At 53.2% G+C, this 20,377-nt stretch overlaps 2 protein-coding genes across 2 annotated transcripts in view; one reads left to right on the top strand and one right to left on the bottom strand.

The window, feature by feature from the left end:
* The first annotated feature begins 2,823 nt into the window (after positions 1-2,823).
* On the top strand, positions 2,824-18,936 carry FOXP3 (forkhead box P3). Its single transcript, XM_054544544.2, has 13 exons — positions 2,824-2,851; positions 3,001-4,639; positions 10,895-11,126; positions 11,654-11,758; positions 11,857-11,995; positions 12,410-12,497; positions 12,567-12,671; positions 13,573-13,660; positions 13,866-13,946; positions 15,312-15,462; positions 16,177-16,253; positions 17,613-17,714; positions 17,895-18,936. Exons 3-13 carry the CDS (start codon positions 10,917-10,919, stop codon positions 18,042-18,044), a joined length of 1,296 nt encoding a protein of 431 aa, XP_054400519.1. The 5' UTR covers positions 2,824-2,851; positions 3,001-4,639; positions 10,895-10,916; the 3' UTR covers positions 18,045-18,936.
* The window catches only part of CCDC22 (coiled-coil domain containing 22), a 15,832-nt gene continuing 14,308 nt past the window's right edge, over positions 18,854-20,377 (bottom strand). The window contains exons 14-17 of the mRNA XM_024241100.3: positions 20,118-20,213; positions 19,812-19,871; positions 19,655-19,729; positions 18,854-19,226 (exon numbers count right to left, since the gene is read on the bottom strand). Coding sequence (XP_024096868.2) covers positions 19,113-19,226; positions 19,655-19,729; positions 19,812-19,871; positions 20,118-20,213 — 345 coding nt within the window. The 3' untranslated portion in view covers positions 18,854-19,112. The remainder of the gene's footprint in view (positions 19,227-19,654; positions 19,730-19,811; positions 19,872-20,117; positions 20,214-20,377) is intronic.

Genomic DNA, 20,377 nt, shown 5'->3' with positions numbered 1-20,377 from the left:
GACCAAGGGGCGGGTGTGTAGGGAGCCGAGCCAATGGAGGCAGAGGCTGAAGGCGGGATCGAGGACGAGAGATGGCGGATAGCCAATGAGGGAGCCAGGGTAAGGCGGAGAGACCTCAAAGGGCAGTACTAGTATGGGATGAACCAATGCCGAGGCTAGAAAGTGCAGCGGGACGGAGGGAGGACTTGGAGGCAGGACTTGGAGGCAAGATGGGGAAAAAAGCAGAGCCGACGCAGGAAGTGTAGGTGGTGTGAAGGGAGGCATGAGTAGCCAATAAGGAGGCTGGAGAGGAGGACGCTGTGTAGGCAGAGTCTGAGCTATTGGGTGGCCGGACAGCAGGGCCATAGAACGCAGGCAGCCATTAGGAAAAATGTGCTTCTCAGGGATGGGGTTACCCTCTCCCTAACCCTCCGTGACTCCCCATTGCCCCAGGAATACCCAGAGCCCCTGAAGGCCTAGACCACACCTTGGTGTGTGAACTAGGAAAGTGAAAATGACTCTCCTGTTGCAGTTAGTTACTTACTGTGTCCTCCCTGCCCAACTCCAACCTTTGCTTGAGCAGTTCCACAAGCCAAGAATGTCCCTGATGATTAGCCGCAAGCACTCTCCAGGACTTGATACTATTGTTGAATGAATGGCCGAATAGGAAATTTAACTTTCTGAAGGATTCACTTTTTTAAATTTCAGCTCAGCAAACACTGACCTGACTGTGTGCTACCAGAAGTTGATTGGGCATGTGGGTAGCTTCTGACTAATGGAATCACAATCAAAGCCCTGTCCTTCTTGCCCAACCTGACACTCCACACCCCACAGGGGCCTCACCTCCCTTCTTTCTGTACCCCCGTCTCTGCTTCTACTGTTCCCTCTCCCAAGAGTGCTGTTCCTTCTGTTGTTTCCATCTAGTAAACTCCTTTCACTCTCCCTTTGCGATCTCACCTTCTGTGGGAACTCAACTGCAGCTTTTGTCCGCTGAACACATCCATTCATACATTCCTTCTCCATCCTGGGAAGATTTACTGAACACCTACTGAGCGCCAGGTTCTGAGCATGCTGTTATCTCATTAGAACCTCACAGCATCCTAGGAGGGAGGTGATCCTTCCAGCAGCCCCTCTCCCCAGGTCTCCATGTCCAGAATGTCCATGAGTTAGAAAGGAATATGTTCAGCTGCAAGTAACAGAAAAATCATAAAATAATGGGGGCTTAAGCAAGACAGAACTTTATTTTTTTCTCACCTAAAAGTCCAAGCTGGCAAATAGTCCAGGGACTCCTTCCTGCCCATCTGGTTTGGGCATTGTCTGTCCCGATCTGGCTCCAAGACTCTCAGTCTTCAACAAATCCTTTTGGCTGTCTATTAAAAATATTTACCAAATCCATCCTCTTCTCACCACCTCCACTGTCAGCACTATCACCAGTCACCTAGACTACTGCAGTAGCCAGCTCCTTGCTGGTCCCCTGCTTCCACATTCAGGCCCTAGACCCCATTGTACACTCAGCAGTCAGGGGCTTCCTGTTAAATCCTAACACAGTTTATGTTTCTCCTCTGCTTGCAACCCTGTCATGCCTTCCTCCTCACTCAGCGTTGAAGCCAAAGTCCTTACCATGGCCTACAAGGTCCTGTGTGGTCTCTAACCTCCAAGTCCCCTTTCTGACCTCACCTCCAACTTCTCTTCTTGCTCTCTCCACACTAACCACACCAGCCCCCTTGTAGACTTTGAACAAATCAGGTACACTCCCACCTCAGGACCTTTGCCCTGGCTGTTCCCTTTGGAGTTCCTCAGATATCTAGCTGGCTCCCTCCCTCATCTCCTTCAAGTCTTTGTCAGGGGCCCCTGTCTCTGGGGACTTTTCCTGACCCGTTTAATCTTGCCCACTCACCCGCAACTCCCAGCGCTCCCAGTCTCCTTCCCGAGAAGCCCTCCATGAGAGAAGATATAGTCCAGTATAGAGGGGAGGTAGCGACCTCTACCCCTGTCTGCCCTCCTGACCCCAGCCCCCATTCTGCAAGGATCTTGGCTTTCAGCAGCTGTAGCATTTCCCTCTCACACCCTGGGCCCTGCCCAAGGGGCCAGCTGACATTCTCGGCCACCACCCTCACTCCGTTTGCCTCCTATCTCTCTGGCCACTCTCTTTCATGGAGTGAGTGACAGTAAGGGACAGATGGTCTGGGGAAGGTATAAGGAGAATGCAGCCCACACCTCTGATCCTGAGAGAGAAAACTAGCCCCCTTTTCCAGGAGAGGGACAGGTACTGGGGCAGGGAACAATGCCTCCGCTGATAGAACTGGCCTGGTTTATAATTACACAGGTGGTGTAGGGAACATTCTGACCCAAGTCTGCAGGGAGCAAGGGGTCATTAACCATGGGAACATCAGTGCAAGGGATCATTAACCTTAGGACCATCACTGCAAGGGGTCATTAACCTTGGGACCATCACTAGAATCAGCTCCCCAGGACTCCTTCCTGACATGCATGCTCCTCACCCCCTCCCTTGCTGCCTCCCACATGCCGTGACATCTGTTAAACACCTGCTGTTCACAGGGTCCCTGCAGGCCTCCAAGCAGGGGACCTTATCCCACCTTGGTGCCTCCCCTGGCTGTCCAACACACCCAAGCCATTTTTTGGGTCTCAGATGTGTCCCACCAACTCAGAAGCCTCAACCAGCGAAAGTTTTGTTTTGAACTAATGGTAGGGAGGGCTGGGAGGTGTTTTTTTGTGTGTTTTTTTTTTTTTTAAATTGTTGTTGGCTGATTTTTTTAAGGTCTTTTTTTTTCTGTTCTTTTTTTTTTTTTTTTTTTTTTTCTTGTCTTCACAAAGCCAGGCCATCAGGCCCACTCTGGGCTTTTCCAGAAGGGTGAGTCTGAGTTGAGGAAAGAGGCCCTCCTTTTTACGAGGGCTTAGAAGGTTGGGGGAGGAAAGGGGGCAAAGGGGTGAAGGGGTGGGTCTTGGCCACCAGATTTGTACCATGTAAATAAAAAGCCCTTTCCAATTTCTCTTCCCCAGGACTGAAGCCAGTCTTGTACAGGGCTGGAGTGGACGTTGGACGACTAGAACCCTGGGCTTTGCAGGGTGCTGGGAGCTGGAAGTCTTCACCATGGCCTGTCAGGAGAAGCCCCTGGAGGCTGGTCTACCATGCTGACCAGTGGTTGGATAGAGTGCCTGCTGAGGTCAAGAAATGCAGCCGCCAATTCCTGGACAACCTAAAAACCTCACAAGCTTCAAGTCTCCAAGGACTCTCCAAATCCCAGGATCTCCCTGCCATCACATCCTAGAATTTAAAACCTGAGACCATCAAGTTCAGGAAAGCTTGGGGATTTCAAAGCCCAGCACCAAAGAAAGCGGGACCCACACTCGCCAGCTCTGTGATCTTGGGCAAGTTGCTTGACTACTTGTGCCTCTGTTTCCCTCATCTGTATAACAGCAATACAATAATGATGAGATGGAGCTCAAGGGGCCATGGTGAGGTTTGAACATGATCACTTGTGAGACATGTTCAGCACTGTATCTGACCCATGGAAAATTCAAGATAAACATCAGCTACTGAGATGATGGCGGATATTTGGAATCCTAAATCCTTGGAAACTGGGGCTTTTCGAAGTAAAAGATCCCAAAGGCTGAGGACCTCAGAAGCATCAGGCCATGATGTTCCTGAAACAAGAGGGTCAGGGTCCCAGTGGGCTTCTGGGCTTCTTCGTGAGGATGGATGCACTAATATTGGGGACCTGCTAGGGACCTTCCCAGTGGGACAATGGCTGGGTCAGGGCACTCAAGCCCTAAAACGTGATGAGGCGAGACTTTTCTCTCTTTCCTCATCCAGTAACTGTCAGTAGATTCTGGGAGCCAGGGATTCTCCGACTCTTCGATTCCATGAATTTTAGGGGATGACGGTGGGCTCTCCGCTTTCTCCTCCATGAAGTAACTTACATGCCCCTCACCCTCTGTGGGAGGGGTGTTGCAGAGGGTGCAGAACTCCCCTCGCTGGGTAGTTCAAGCAATGGGGACCATATCAATTCCATCTATAAGGAAACTGAGGCCTGGAGTAGGGCGAGGCCTCTGGGAACCCAGCCCTATTCTGTCTCTTTCCCTGGCATTTCCCATCCACACATAGAGCTTCAGATTCTCTCTTTCTTTCCCCAGAGACCCTCAAATATCCTCTCACTCACAGAATGGTGTCTCTGCCTGCCTCGGGTTGGCCCTGTGATTTATTTTAGTTCTTTTCCCTTGTTTTTTTTTTTTTCAAACTCTACACACTTTTGTTTTAAAAACTGTGGTTTCTCATGAGCCCTATTATCTCATTGATACCTCTCACCTCTGTGGTGAGGGGAAGAAATCATATTTTCAGATGACTCGTAAAGGGCAAAGAAAAAAACCCAAAATTTCAAAATTTCCGTTTAAGTCTCATAATCAAGAAAAGGAGAAAGAGAGAGAGAGAGAGAGAAAACTATGAGAACCCCCCCCACCCCGTGATTATCAGCGCACACACTCATCGAAAAAAAATTTGGATTATTAGAAGAGAGAGGTCTGCGGCTTCCACACCGTACAGCGTGGTTTTTCTTCTCGGTATAAAAGCAAAGTTGTTTTTGATACGTGACAGTTTCCCACAAGCCAGGCTGATCCTTTTCTGTCAGTCCACTTCACCAAGGTGAGTGTCCCCGCTCTCCCCTACCAGATGTGGGCCCCATTGGAGGAGATGGCAGGGAGGTAGGCACGGGGGGGTGGTGTCAGGGGCCCTCTGGTACAGTGGGATGTACCCAGCTACCGTGATTCCAGCCAGGTAAGGTCTTTAAAAAAATAATAATAGAATAAATGGCAGAAGACTTAAAGGTGAAGTACTTAATCAATGCATGGGCAGGGGCAAAGATAAATGAATTCATCAATTGATACGTAGATGGATAGGATTTTTAAAATATGTCAGCTGCCAGTCTTTATGGATTTCAGAGCTTTGAACAACTTGAAATGCTGTCCAGGTGCAACTGAAAATTTCAACTGCATCTCTCTCATCTCTTTGTCTCTTAGCTCTTGATGCCTCTCATCCTTCTCTGTCTCTCTGCTCACCCTGTCTTGCTCTTTTACATGTTTCTCTGCCTCTCTTTCTCCCGCCATCTGTCTGTCGCTACACTCAGACTCTCTTTCCCCGCATCTCTCCTGGCCTCTGACCATCTCCCCTATCTCTGTCTCCTCCATCTTGACCACACTCCATCAATCTCCTTTCCTCCATCTCTCCCACTCTCTTTTCTTGCCTTCCCCCACCTGCCTTCCCAGCCAGCATCCAGCCTAGAGCTTTGTACACAGCTGGCGTTTAATAATAGTAATGTTGCCGAGGACCTTTACATTTTATGAGAGTGAGCATCAGTTCTGTTCACCCTGGTAGCAGGAGGATTGCAAGGTGCCGGGGCAAGCTGAGCACTTAACTGAACTTTGCTTGTATCGCTTTAGAGGAGACCCTTGGGGCGGGGGGGGCAGGGAGCACTTCACGCCATTGTCAACCGTAGTTTAGCCGTGTGGACCTACCCCAGGACTGCATGTGTGTGACCAGAGTCCATATTCAGGAAGCAAACAGGTTGTTCAGGGCTGGGGTGAGCTCGATTCTGCAGGCTTAGCACAGTGTTTGGCACACAGTAAGTGCTCACGAAGTGTTAGCTATTAGTATTTCTGTAACCAAATTAGAATCATGCTATATATTGGTTTTGTTCCTGCTTTATTCAATTAATAGTAGTGTTTTTGAAGCTTACTAAAAATTGTTTGAACACATGATCTTTCATGATGGACAAGACTGTCCTCACATCAGCATGAACTTTGATTGATTTGACCAAGTGCCGATTGTTGGACATTCCGGTTGTTTCTCGTTTTTTTCTATAAACATCCCTGACTGCTTCCTTGGATTCCTGAAAAGGGAGTTGCTGGGGCAAAGGGGACGTGCATTTTTAAAGTTTATGACCCTCTCTGCAAATTCTCCTTCCAAAAGTTGTCCTATTTTATGCTCCTTCTACTTAAGCTAACCCTAGGTGAGTATTATTATTTTTTAATTATTTCCCAACATGACAGGTAAGAAAAACACATTATCACATTGTTGAAATTTGCATCTTGTGATTACTTTTACTGTTTATTGGCCATTCGTGCTTTTTTTTTTTTTTTTTTTTTTGGTTGTCTGGTCATGTCCTTGCTCCTAATAGGGTGTTCATCTTATTTTTCTCTTATTGATTTGCCACAGCTCTTTATTTGGAATGGTTATTAACCTTTCATCAGCCACACATATATAGCAAATATTTTCCCCAATTCATCATTTGTTTTTTTCTATTTGTTTATGGTGTTTTTTGTGATGCTTATGATGGTTTTATATAGTCAAATAGGTTAGTCTTTTTTTCTGTGGCTTCTGTCTCTGGTTTTGTGCTTAGAAAGCCCTTTCCTACTTGAAAATGAGATAAATGTTCACCTATGTTGGCTTCTAGCCTCTTTTATGGCTTCATTTTTTCCATTTACTATAGAGGTTAAGAGTGTGGGTACTGGAGCCAGACTGTCTGGGACAAACCCAGCGTCACCCCAAGCCCTATATGTGATTTTTAGCCAGGCACTTAACCTCTCCATACCTCCATTTCCTCATATGTACTGCAATGATTATAATAGTACCTTCCTCAGGAGTCTTTGTTCAGATTAAAATTTTTAACCACAGTAAATACTTAGCACAAGGCCTGACACACAATAAACCCAAGATCAGCATTAGGTATTAAAACTTATATCTTGAATGGATCTGGGTATTTTAGGGTATATGATGATGGTGACATTTCAAACTGGGCAGGGAGGGGTTGTTGGGATAATGGACTGACTATTCACTCAATAACTTTATCTTCTCTCTAATTATCTCAGACACATTTGTTAAACAATCCATCCTCCATGGTCCTCCAGTTTGAAATGCCACATTCATCACAAATTCAGTTCTGTCCATATGTGGGTCCATGTCCAAGCTTTCTATTCTGTTCTCTTCCCCAGTATCTGTTCTTATACCAGGGCCACACTGTTTTGCTGATTGTTGCCTTGCAATACAATTCAATACCCAGCCATGGGCGTCCCTGGCACCTTGCCCTTCTTTATTCTTTATTATTTCAGGCAGCATCAGTTGAACCAGCCAGAGACCAGCAAATGTTCTTATTTGAGGCAATCCTCTTGCACACATGCACTCTGCCTCTCCAAGCATGTCTCCATTTCTCTCAATGTCTCTCACTATCTCTTGTTCTCTCTTGCTCGCTCTTTGTATGTGTCTCTTTGTCTCTATGTATCCCTATCTCTCGGCCAGTCCCCTGGATAGAGGGGCACTTGTCAACTTGAAGCCCTGCAGACACCTAATGACTTAACCAGACACAGCGTAGAAGGGCCCTGGCCCTTGTCTACTCCACGCCTCTCCGTGCTCAGTGTAGAAGGGCAAATTGAAGACCAGAGATCTCAGGGCCTCACCAAAATGCAGCGGCAGAGTTGAAATCCAAGCCTAGATCTCAGGACTCTAGGTGGGACCCTGGCTCTGGCTCTCTCCCCAACTGCAGGCCTCAGTTTACCCCTCAGCACCCAGAAGGGGGAAGGGGAACCTGGGCTACCATTGCCCCTTCTGCCTTCTCACACGTTGGACCCCAACTCCTCACAGGTTGGACGATCCACGATCACAGTGTGGAGCCCAGCCTCACAAGAGCTGGGCTAGGTGAGGCCCCGGATTCCATAGGTCAGGAGGCCTAGTTGGCCAGAGCGTGGTGATGATGGAGGCATGTCAGTCAGTCAGACCGTGTGTCCCCAGAGCTGGTGCTGGTCCCCGAAAACCTTGATTGTGGGGCCCCTCTAGAGAGTCTGGTGATGGGCTCTGTATTGGCAAAGGCTGAGGCTTTTCCAGCTCCCCCCATGAGGCCCAGATCAAAGGCACACCAGCCTCAACCTCCTCCTCCCCCTGTTGCCATCTCTGGCGGAGTGGCCATGTATTTGGGAATGTTGTTCCAGAGTAGACAGGGAGACTGAGGCCCTGGGGAGGCTGGCTGTGGTTCCAGGCCTGGTAGGCAAGAGGCCCTATGAAGCAGCAAGCTGCCTGACTTTCAGGTGGTTCCAGGGAGTTTGGACACCAGGGACACTGGCCTACACATACTGAGACATTGGGACCGTAGACCCCACAGTCTGTGGTTTTGAGATTCTAGGATCCTTTAAATCTAAGAAATGCTGCTCTATGATTCTGAGGTCCTAGTGTTATACTATTTGAAGACCCCAGGGGTCCCAGTATCTGTGGAGCCTGCCTGGCACTCTCAGAGCTTCAAACCTGGGTCCTCTCCACAACCCAAGAAGGGCCAGGTCTTCAGAGCTAGGGGCTTGTCACAATGGCCAGATGGACATCACCTACCACATCCACCAGCACCCACGTCACCCCACCTGGGCCAAGCCTGCTGCAGGACAGGGCAGCCAGTTCTCGGAACGAAACCTGTGGGGTGGGGTATCTGCCCTCTTCTCTTCCTCCGTGGTGTCGATGAAGCCCGGCGCATCCGGCCGCCATGACGTCAATGGCGGAAAAATCTGGGCAAGTCGGGGGCTGTGACAACAGGGCCCAGATGCAGACCCCGATATGAAAACATAATCTGTGTCCCAGAAACATCCCCCATTCAGCTTCTGAGAAACCCAGTCAGAAAGGGACGTCCCAACAGACAGTGCAGGAAGCCGGCTGCCCAGCCCGGCCCTCTAGGTCCCCTACCCCCAGACAGATCATCTCCACGTCCCTGTCTGAGAATGTATCTATGCTTCGCTGAGTCAGGCCATCCCACATGTGTTTGGGGAGAATTCTTAGCTCTGGCCAAGTGTCCAGGCAGCTTCAGAAGTGATCGCAGGCCAGCCACGTGGGCCAGGCCAGAATGGTGGAAAACATCCATTTGCACCGAAATCGGTATTAGTTTGTTCTGGCTGCTATAACAAAGTACCACAACTGAGTGGCTTCAGCAACAGAAATTGATCATCTCACAGTTCTGGAGTCCAGAGTCCAAGATCAAGGTGTTGCCAGGGTTGGTTCCTTCTGGAGGCCATAAGGGAGAAGCTGTTCCAGGCCTCTCCCCCAGCTTCTGGTGGTTGCTGGCGATCTTTGTTATTCCTTGGCTTGAAGGAGCATCACCCCATCTCTGGCTTCATTCATTCACTCACCTTCTCATCTCACCAGTGCTCTCCCAGGCCCTTGTTTGGAGCCTCCACAGACCCACAGTCCTGTTTCTCACGCAGTAATGTTCTAAGCCCCCAGGAGACTAAGAACTTAATACCTGGATTCTCACACTCATCTCCCTCAGCACCACAGCTCTGACAGCTCCCAGGAGGTGACAGCAAAGAAAGGAAGGAGCAACTGCTCCCCCAGAACCCTTTTATACTCCCCCGGGCTGCTCTCAGCAGCTGTGTGCCCAACTCAGTGCTGTGAGGTGGAACGGGGAGATGGAGACAGACACACAGACACAGACACACACACACACACACACACACACACACACACACACACACACACACACACACACACACACACACACACACACACACACACACACACACACACACACACACACACACCCCAGAGAGTTTATAAAATGTGCACACGGAAACACTTCCTAAAGAAAGAAGTGGAGTTCTCAAGTCGCTATGGGACTACGGAACTCGGCATCTGAGCATCCCCTTCTGTATAGTGGGGTTGGCTGGGCAGTCCCTTCCAGCTCTGGCTTCCTCTCAGACCAGGATTACAGGATCCTGAAAAGCCAATGCTTCCCTCAGGGAGTGGAAGGTTCTGGGGCTCAGCAGAGGGGCCTGGAGCCATTGTGGAGGGCTTTCAAGGTGAGGACAATAGAAGAGCAGGCCTTGCGTGGCTTGGACAGGGGAAGAGGAGAAGGAGTGGGCATTTGAGGCAGGGGGTGTAGCATGAGCCAGGCTTGAGGGCCAGAAATTGGGGTGAACTCTGATGGGGGCTGGGTAGAGAAGCTTCTACAGACCCCAGCTCAAGAGACCCCATCTCTCCTCCTCTCTGTCACTTGCCATGCTGGATCCGTGCGTGATCATACTCCTGCACTCGCCTCCTTGCCCTGAGGTCCAGACCCCCGTATTCATCTGCCCCCTCAGCTCCTCCACTCACACGTTTAATGCCAGACTCTTCATGTCTATCCACACCTGCACTTTTGCACCCAATCCAACTCCCCGCCATGTCCCCCATCTCAGGTAATGTCAGCTCGGTCCTTCCAGCTGCTCAAGCTAAAACCCATGTCACTTTGACCCTCCCTCTTATCCACTACATCCAAGCTGCTAGCACTGCTCCTGATCCAGCTTCAGATTAAGTCTCAGAATCTACCCACTTCTCACCTTCTCCACTGCCACCAGCCCATTCTGTGCCAGCATCATCACTTGCCAGGACTGTTACAATAGCCTCCTCACTAGCCCCACTCACAGCAGCCAGATGAATCTTTTGAGTCCGTGCCTAGTCACTGGGGCAAAATAGGACTCCCAGGAGAAAGTCCGAGACCAGCTCCGGCAAGATGAGCAAACACAGCCTGTGCAGGGTGCAGGGAGGGCCGGAGGCCTGAGGCTTGAAACAGCTCTCAAGTGGAGGGGGAAACAACCATTGCCCTTATAGAGGACACATCCACACCAGGGCTGTGCTAGCGTGGGCAGGCAAGCCAGGTGCTGGACCTCTGCACGTGGGGCATGTGTGGGTATGCACATGTACCTGTGTTCTTGGTGTGTGTGTGTGTGTGTGTGTGTGTGTGTCCCCAGAGCTGGGGTGCAACTGTGGGGCCCCTCAGGACATGTCCCAGCCAATGCCTGCTCTGACCAGAGGGGTGTCCACGTGGTTCAGGTGGTCGAGTATCTCATACCGCCCTAGCACACATGTGACTCCTTTCCCCTATTGTCTACACAGCCTGCCCTTGGACAAGGACCTGATGCCCAACCCCAGGCCTGGCAAGCCCTCGGCCCCTTCCTTGGCCCTTGGCCCATCCCCAGGAGCCTCGCCCAGCTGGAGGGCTGCGCCCAAAGCCTCAGACCTGCTGGGGGCCCGGGGCCCAGGGGGAGCCTTCCAGGGCCGAGATCTTCGAGGCGGGGCCCATGCCTCCTCTTCCTCCTTGAACCCCATGCCACCATCGCAGCTGCAGGTGAGGCCCTGGGCCCAGGATGGGGCAGGCAGGGTGGGGTACCTGGACCTACAGGTGCCGACCTTTACTGTGGCACCGGGCGGGAGGGGGGCTGGCTGGGGCACAGGAAGTGGTTTCTGGGTCCCAGGCAAGTCTGTGACTTATGCAGATGTTGCAGGGCCAAGAAAATCCCCACCTGCCAGGCCTCAGAGATTGGAGGCTCTCCCCAGCCTCCCAATCCCTGTCTCAGGAGAGGAGGAGGCCGTATTGTAGTCCCATGAGCATAGCTATGTGTCCCCATCCCCATGTGACAAGAGGAGAGGACTGGGGCCAAGTAGGTGAGGTGACAGGGCTGAGGCCAGCTCTGCAACTTATTAGCTGTTTGATCTTTAAAAAGTTACTCGATCTCCATGAGCCTCAGTTTCCACACGTGTAAAAGGGGGATGATCGTAGCATCTACCATGTGGGCTTGCAGTGCAGAGTATATGAATTAGACACAGAACAGTGAGGATCAGGATGGCCTCTCACCCACCTGCCTTTCTGCCCAGCTGCCCACACTGCCCCTAGTCATGGTGGCACCCTCCGGGGCACGGCTGGGCCCCTTGCCCCACTTACAGGCACTCCTCCAGGACAGGCCACATTTCATGCACCAGGTATGGACGGTGAATGGGCAGGGAGGAGGGAGCAGGTGGGAGAACTGTGGGGAGGGGCCCCGAGCCAGGCTGAACCACAGCCCACATGTGCCCCCCAGCTCTCAACGGTGGATGCCCACGCCCGGACCCCTGTGCTGCAGGTGCACCCCCTGGAGAGCCCAGCCATGATCAGCCTCCCACCACCCACCACCACCACTGGGGTCTTCTCCCTCAAGGCCCGGCCTGGCCTCCCACCTGGTAACACCTCAGCCCATACCCCATGGCTTCACAGAACCCCCAAGTCCCCAGATCCTTGGCTGTGAGCAGTGTAGGCTATTCTGAATTGCAGTCCTCTGGGGGTCAAAGGTGTCAGGTCTCAGAGGCTTGGAAACTCCAACCTCCAAAAAACGTCAGGTGCAGAACCTTAAAGATGCAGAATGTCAAAATCACGAAACCACAGAGCTTTACAAAGCTAGTCAAAATGTCAGCACCTGCGAATGGCCGTCTTTAAGCTTCTCTGCCAGAAGCCTGGGACTTTGGGGACAGCAGAGCCCCCTGGGAGTCAGGGTTTTCAAGGTTTAGGAGGGTGGGAAGCTCAAAATGAGAGGCCTTGTGGGCCAAGCTCCAGAGCCCAGCCCACAGCCTCCAGAGGTGCCCTGTCCCCACCCACAGGGATCAACGTGGCCAGCCTGGAATGGGTGTCCAGGGAGCCGGCACTGCTCTGCACCTTCCCAAATCCCGGTGCACTCAGGAAGGACAGGTCAGTGGACAGGGCTGGGAAGGATCTTCGCCCTCCTATCCCCTCCCCTGACACCCTCTGTCCCCCCAGCACTCTTTCGGCTGTGCCCCAGAGCTCCTACCCACTGCTGGCAAATGGTGTCTGCAAGTGGCCCGGATGTGAGAAGGTCTTTGAAGAGCCAGAGGACTTCCTCAAGTGAGTGGCCCAGGCCTGTGCCAGTCCACTGGCCCTGGCTTGTGGGGAGAGGTCTGGGGTGCAGATCTCAGCTCAGGCTTCATCCCAATAAGTAGTAAGATGCAAGAGCTAAACTCTGAGACTGTGGGTTCAAATCCCAGCTCCATCCCTGACTGGCTGTGTGACCTTGGACAAATTACTTAGCTTCTCTGGACCTCAGTTTCCTCGTATGTATAATAAGAAACGTTTGTGCTGTTATTTACCCCCATTTTACAGACAAGGAGACTGAGGCCAAAGAGGTTAAGTGTCTTGATCAAAATCTCCCAGTTCCTGAGTGACAGAGCTGGGATTTGAACCCATGCAGCCAGGCTCTAGAATCTGCACTCCTAACTGCTTTGCCCTGCTACTCCCCATGCCAACATGCCAGCCTTATTCCACTGTCCCCAAAGTTCTAGCTCCTCTAGATGGCTTCTGCTGCCTCCCCTCAGTCCCCCTATATGTCTCTCTCTCTCTCTCTCTCTCTCACACACACACACACAAATACCACACTACACACAACCCTTAGCAGCAACCCCACGTCCTGTCCTCCTTGCAGCCAGGCCTTTGCACAGGCCATCCCCTCCACCCAGAATGCCTTGCCCACTCTCACCTCCCTGGCCCATTCTCAACTCACCACACTTCCAACATTATCTCCAGCACTCTGGCCAGGCTGAAGTGGTGAGCTCAGGCCTGACATGCAGTAGGTGCTGAGTGGCATGTGTTAAAGGAATGAGGGGTGTGAGAGGGAGACTGAGGAAGAGAGGGGAGGGGAGCTGGGGCTCAGAGAAGAGAACTCCCAGAGGGTCTGGGCCCTCCCCATTCAGAGCATTGAGCCAGACCAGGCCTGTCGTGGTCACCTGCATGGAATCTTCTCCCTACTTAGGCACTGCCAGGCGGACCATCTTCTGGATGAGAAGGGCAGGGCACAATGTCTCCTCCAGAGAGAGATGGTACAGTCTCTGGAGCAGCAGGTAATGCCAGGGCGGTGGAGGGTAGGGGATAGGGATAGTGCGCAAAACCTTCTGTCCACCATGTGCCAGAAACCAAGTTCACCTGGGATGAGGGCTGGTATAAAGGAAGGAAGAGGAGCGGGCACTCCCAGGGAAGACCATAGCCTGGGCAAAGATGTGGCAGAGAAGGGCCAGGCTGAGGCCTCATGTTTGTGCCATTTCACAGCTGGTGCTGGAGAAGGAGAAGCTGAGTGCCATGCAGGCCCACCTGGCTGGGAAAATGGCACTGACCAAGGCTTCATCTGTGGTGAGCGACCCTAGGACTGGTGGTGGCAGACTCAGACTGCTGGGGGGCAGGGAGGAGGTCTGCAGGGTGCAGGGAACCTAACCTCACATGCAGGTCCTGAGAGCTAGGGGCCCCTGTCCCCAGCTCCAAACATGCCCAGACCTGGAAATCTGTCCCCCTCTACTTACAAACCCTCTGACCCCGGCTGGGTGTGGTGGCTCATGCCTGTAATCCCAGCACTTTGGGAGGCTGAGGCGGGTGGATCACGAGGTCAGGAGTTCAAGACCAGCCTGGCCAAGATGGTGAAACCCTGTCTCTACTAAAAGTACAAAAAATTAGCCAGGCGTGGTGGCGGGCGTCTGTAGTCCCAACTACTCGGGAGGCTGAGGCAGAGAATTGCTTGAACCTGGGAGGCGGAGGTTGCAGTGAGCCGAGATCATACCACCGCACTCCAGCCTGGGTGACAGAGCAAGACTCCGTCTCAAGGAAAAAAAAAAAAAAAAAAAAAAACCCTCTGACCCTAAGATCCCCAAACACTGTGATCCTGAGTTGTTAAAGCAAATGCAAATAGCCAGACTTGCCAGATGCAAGCTGTGTGCCAGCAGGACCTATGTAACCTGCAGGGCCCCTTGTTCAGATTTCAAGATGGCGACCACAGAGCATTAAACAAAGCACAGGGTGCCACATAACCACATAGGTCACACGCCCATGAAGCCAGCCCTGGAGGCCAGGCACTGTTTCTGAGCGCTTTGCTGGTGGTAATTTATTTCTTATGATGCGAATGTACAGATGAGGAATATTGAGGCCAGGGGGGTTTAGGTGACTTTCCCAAGGTTACGGTTGGGTGGTAAAGAGCCCTAGTCAACCCCAGTTCATGGTCCCAGCATCAGTGGCCACATACGACATCCACACCTGCGCTCTAATAAATACGGCTCATGCTGTTTTGTGGGATTCCACCTCAGACTGGAATTTAGAAGAGGGCGTCCTTGCTTTGAAAAACACTGATTTAAAAATAAAGTGGGGCCAGGCGCAGTGGCTCATGCCTGTAATCCCAGCACTTTGGGAGGCCGAGGCGGGTGGATCACATGAGGTCAGGAGTTTGAGACCAGCCTGGCTAACATGGTGAAACCCCATCTCTACCAAAAATACAAAAATTAGCTGGGCGTAGTGACGGGCACCTGTAGTCCCAGCTACTCGGGAGGCTGAGGCAGAAGACTTGCTTGAATCTGGGAGGTGGGGGTTGCAGTGAGCCGAGATTGCACCATTGCACTCCAGCCTGGGCGACAGAGCAAGACTCAGTCTCAAAAAAAAATTAAAAACATAAAATAAAAAGTAAAAAGTGGGAAGTTTAAGCCTCTGGGTCACCAGCCTCTCCCCCTCCCCCAGGCATCATCCAACAAGGGCTCCTGCTGCATCGTAGCTGCTGGCAGCCAAGGCAGTGTCATCCCAGCCTGGTCTGGCCCCCGGGAGGCCCCTGACAGTCTGTTTGCTGTGCGGAGGCACCTGTGGGGTAGCCATGGAAACAGCACATTCCCAGGTAAGAATGGTCCTTGCACTACACGGTGCCCCCAAGCTCCTAATCCTGACAGGCTCTGGGTGGAGGGTGCAAAGGAGCTCCATGCTGCCCCTTCCCACCATCACCACTACCGCAGCTGCCGCCACTCAGCCTTTGGGAAAATGCATCCGCTCACAAAAGCTTCCTTTCAGGATGTCCATGGCCTGAAAGCCCCCCATATGGTCTTGAGTGTCAGGCCCCTAGCCCTGACTCCCTTGGGGATTGGGGCCATGCCTCACCCACTCTGGACTCCAGCTACTATATTCAGCCATCAGAAGGGAGGGACCCTGCTAAGTAATTCCAGGAGCACCTCCTTTCCTCCCCTGACCAAGGAAAATCGGGGTGGATTTGCCCGAGCTCACCTATCCACTGCTCTCCACCAGGCCTGGCCTGTGGGCTTAGCAGGGATCAGAGACCTTGACTGTCATCCTGGCTCTGCCATTTAACCTCTTGCATCCTTTGGTGTGCAAGTTACTCCGCTTCTTTTCAACCTCAGGGAGAACTATTTTGGCAGAAGTGGTGCAAAGAATAAATGATACAACTTATGTCAGGTGCTCAGCAAACGGTACCTGTGCCTGTGGTCATGGGTGTTGATGGTGAGATCTCAGGCCTGTAGACTCACCTTGTAGGGGGAGGGGACAGGGAGCTAGCTAGGAGGTCCTGCATGGGGCTTGATTCATCCCCACCCTCTGACAGAGTTCCTCCACAACATGGACTACTTCAAGTTCCACAACATGCGACCCCCTTTCACCTACGCCACGCTCATCCGCTGGGTAAGCAGGGCAGCTCGGCCCCAAGGAGGAGGAAGACAAAGATGGGGTGGGGGACCTGCCTCCTAAACTCCTGTCTCCCTCTGAGTGCCCTCAGAGTGGGTTCCTCCATTCCCAAGCCCCAGCCCCAGGGAGCCCCAAGCTGTGCCTCAAATGTGACCCCTCATGCTGGCTTCACCCCAAACCTGTCCACGAATCCAAACCTAAACCACCATCCAGGCCAGAGCATACCAAATTCTGACCCTAAACCTACCCCTTTCCAGATGTCCACCTCAGCCCCATACCTAACTCTCTCCTGGACCCATAAAATAGCCTAAAGCTAACCCCATCTCTGCACCTTGCCCTAAACGTACCCCAGCTCTTACTCTAACTCCTTCCCCAGCCTTTATGCCAACCCAACCCCATCTCCTTCCCTGGCCCCAACGTACCCCAGTATGTCAATACACCCCCAACTGGGCACCATTCCCAACCTTTCCTTGTAACACCCATCTGACCCTTAACTTCATCACCCCATCCCAACTCCTTCATCTCAGCCTCCCCAATGCCTTCTCAGAACCTTCATCCTAGCGCCACACCTAACCCCAAACCTGAACCTCACCCCTACATGATACCAGATATTCCCCGACTGTCTCTGAACTGAAACCCTGCCCTAGCCCCATCCTGACTGATAGCCTCACTGCAATCATCGCTGACTCTGTAATCCTATTCCTGAATCCAAACTGATCAAATTCCCTGACCCTCAGCCTCACTCCACACCGAACCCCACAACTAACCTCATCCTTGCCCTGAGCCTAACCACCTAACCATGTCCCTGACATGTAAGATACTCAATAATTCAAACCATCTCTGGCTCCTGACCTAAAGCCAAGTCATCCCATCCCTCACCCCTAAGACCCCCCCACCTGAGTCCACCCCAGCCTGACTCTTAACCCACCCCTTCCCTGACCCTTAAGTTGGCCTAGCCCTTTACCCCTTCCAAATCCTTGACCCCACTTCTGACCCTTCACCTTCCCAGACCCTGAAATGTCACCTCCACAGAGAACCCCAACTCCAACTCCATCCCAGACCTTTCACCTCACTTCAGCCCTAGCCCTGAACAAGACCCCACTCCCAACCTCAGTCCTGATCCCTTACCTAATCCCAGAACAATCATACCCACACCCATCTAACCCTGCCTGACCCGACACTTCACCCCTTTTCTAACCCCATCTTTGACCCCATGCTTCACCCCACATCTAGTCCTGTCCCTGATTACCTGCCCCTACAATTCCGCCCCCATGTCAGATGGCTCAGGGTAGGTCATAGCCCCTCTAAACCCCAACTTTGGGGAACGTGCCCCTTACCCCACTCCCCAACTTCCAGGCCATCCTGGAGGCTCCAGAGAAGCAGCGGACACTCAATGAGATCTACCACTGGTTCACACGCATGTTTGCCTTCTTCAGAAACCATCCTGCCACCTGGAAGGTGAGCTCCTCTGAGGTGGCGGTGGCTGGGATGGCCTCAAGTGCCATCACAGCTCAAAGTGGGCAGGCCTGGGGCTGGGCTCATAGGCACATTAGGGAGGAACGGGATGTGGGTTGTTGGTGGTGGCTGCTGGCCTCAGAGGTTGACGCCCACCTGCTCCCTGTCCCCGGCCTTCTACAGAACGCCATCCGCCACAACCTGAGTCTGCACAAGTGCTTTGTGCGGGTGGAGAGTGAGAAGGGGGCTGTGTGGACCGTGGATGAGCTGGAGTTCCGCAAGAAACGGAGCCAGAGGCCCAGCAGGTGTTCCAACCCTACACCTGGCCCCTGACCTCAAGATCAAGGAAAGGAGGATGGACGAACAGGGGCCAAACTGGTGGGAGGCAGAGGTGGTGAGGGCAGGGATGACAGGCCCTGGATGTGCCCACAGGGACCAAGAAGTGAGGTTTCCACTGTCTTGCCTGCCAGGGCCCCTGTTCCCCAGCTGGCAGCCACCCCCTCCCCCATCATATCCTTTGCCCCAAGGCTGCTCAGAGGGGCCCCAGTCCTGGCCCCAGCCCCCACCTCCGCCCCAAACACACCCCCCAGTCGAGCCCTGCAGCCAAACAGAGCCTTCACAACCAGCCACACACAGTCTGCCTCAGCTGCTCGCACAGATGATTTCAGGGCTGGAAAAGTCACAGACACACAAAATGTCACAATCCTGTCCCTCACTCAACACAAACCCCAAAACACAGAGAGCCTGCCTCAGTACACTCAAACAACCTCAAGCTGCATCATCACACAATCACACACAAGCACAGCCCTGACAACTCACATACCCCAAGGCATGCACCCACAGCCGGCCTCAGGGCCCACAGGGGCACTGTCACACAGGGGCATGCCCAGAGGCCTACACAGAAGCAGCGTCAGTACCCTCAGGATCTGAGGTCCCAACACATGCTCGCTCACACACACGGCCTGTTAGAATTCACCCGTGTATCTCACGCATATGCACATGCACAGCCCCCCAGTGGGTCTCTTGAGTCCCGTGCAGACACACACAGCCACACACACTGACTTGCCAAAAATACCCCGTGTCTCCCCTGCCACTCACCTCACTCCCATTTCCTGAGCCCTGATACATGCCTCAGCTTAGACTGCAGAGGAACTACTCATTTATTTGGGATCCAAGGCCCCCAACCCACAGTACCATCCCCAATAAACTACAGCCGAGCTCCCCACATGCTGGACTATCACCCCATATAAGGGTTGCGGTCAGCGGGCAGGGGTCTGGGTGCAAGGCCGCAGAAGGAGGAACTGGGCAGCAGAGGAAGTAGCTAGGGCATGTGCTTGGCCACTGCCTCCAGCACCCCAAATCCCTGCCTGAGGCTGGGGAGAGACCTCTGCCGGCGGCTCCTCAGGCCTCCCGGACCCGGCCTAGGAGGCCAGCGTTCTCCTGGCGGAGGGCTCGGTAGTCCTCCCGGATCTTCTCCAGGTTGCTGAGGGTCTTCTTGCCCAGCTCTGTCTCGATCTGAAGCAACGTGAACACATGCCCCCTCAGCACACACAGCCCCTTTCCCAGCTCCTGCTCACCAGCCCCCATCACAGCCACGCTGGGCCCCTCCCACCACCTCCAACAGCTTGCTCTGTCCCACGGCCAGGCCTCGTGTGGTGTTCCCTCTACCCAAAGCATCCTTCGCCATGTGACAGGATTCCTCCTACATCTTTAAGCTGAAGCCTCTGCCCATGGCCCTGGGAGGCAGGCAGGAGGGCCCTTGGGATGGAAGCTGGGGCTCACAGTAGGCCACTTGCCTATCCCAGGTCACAGGCACAGGCACTAAGGGGCAGGGCTGGGTGTCCAGCCATAGGCTGTGTCTGGCTCCACGGCGTCTCTCAGCATAACCTGAGGAACTGTCCCCCCGGCCTGCCTTGGCTCCCCATCCTGCCCCCAGGCCTCACCTGCTCCTCGAGGTCTCGAACCTCCCGCATGATGGTGCCTGTGTCCTCGATGGTCTGGATGAGCTGGCTGCAGTTCTGGGGACAACAGGAGCAGAAGGCTTGCACCCAGTCCCACCCACCCCCAGCAGCCCCACCCCAGGCACATGTCTCCCCTCACCTCGTGCAGGGCAGCTAGATACTTATAGGCCTTCCGAACAGCATCGTCCTTCTTGGCATCCTGACCAAACACAGGGACCTCAAAAGTATCAGTGGGCTGCCCTTGACCATCTCCATGCCCTAAGAAGGCCACCCTCTCCCACCACCCCACTAGCTTCATCCTCCATGAAACAAAGCCAGCCCTGGGTATCAGTGCACCTCCAGCCTTGCACAGGGCCTGGGTCTGGACCCCAGCCAGCCCATTAGCAGATGCACAAGGCAGCAGCCCAGCCTCACCCCACTCACCCCCGCCCAACCTGCCCCACACCTTGAACACAAGCTCATCAGTCACCGCAAACGTCCGGTCCAGCTTCCCAGATAGGGAGTTGATTTCCTTCTGAAGCTCCTTCGTATCAGACAAGATCTGGCAGACACCATGGCGGCCATGAGCCCCTGCCTGGGGCAGGTTGGCTGGCAGTGGAGGGTCCTCATGTGCACCAGACAGGGACTGTGTCACTGTGTCAGGGGTGACTGGGATGGATTGTGTGTGACTATTCTGTGTTAGAGTGTGACTGGACAGCTCTGCCT

Source organism: Pongo abelii, chromosome X, assembly GCF_028885655.2.
Source record: "Pongo abelii isolate AG06213 chromosome X, NHGRI_mPonAbe1-v2.0_pri, whole genome shotgun sequence".
Classification (NCBI taxonomy): domain Eukaryota; kingdom Metazoa; phylum Chordata; class Mammalia; order Primates; family Hominidae; genus Pongo; species Pongo abelii.
Note: the sequence above shows the minus strand (reverse complement) of the source record. Positions and strands in the feature narration are given on the sequence as shown.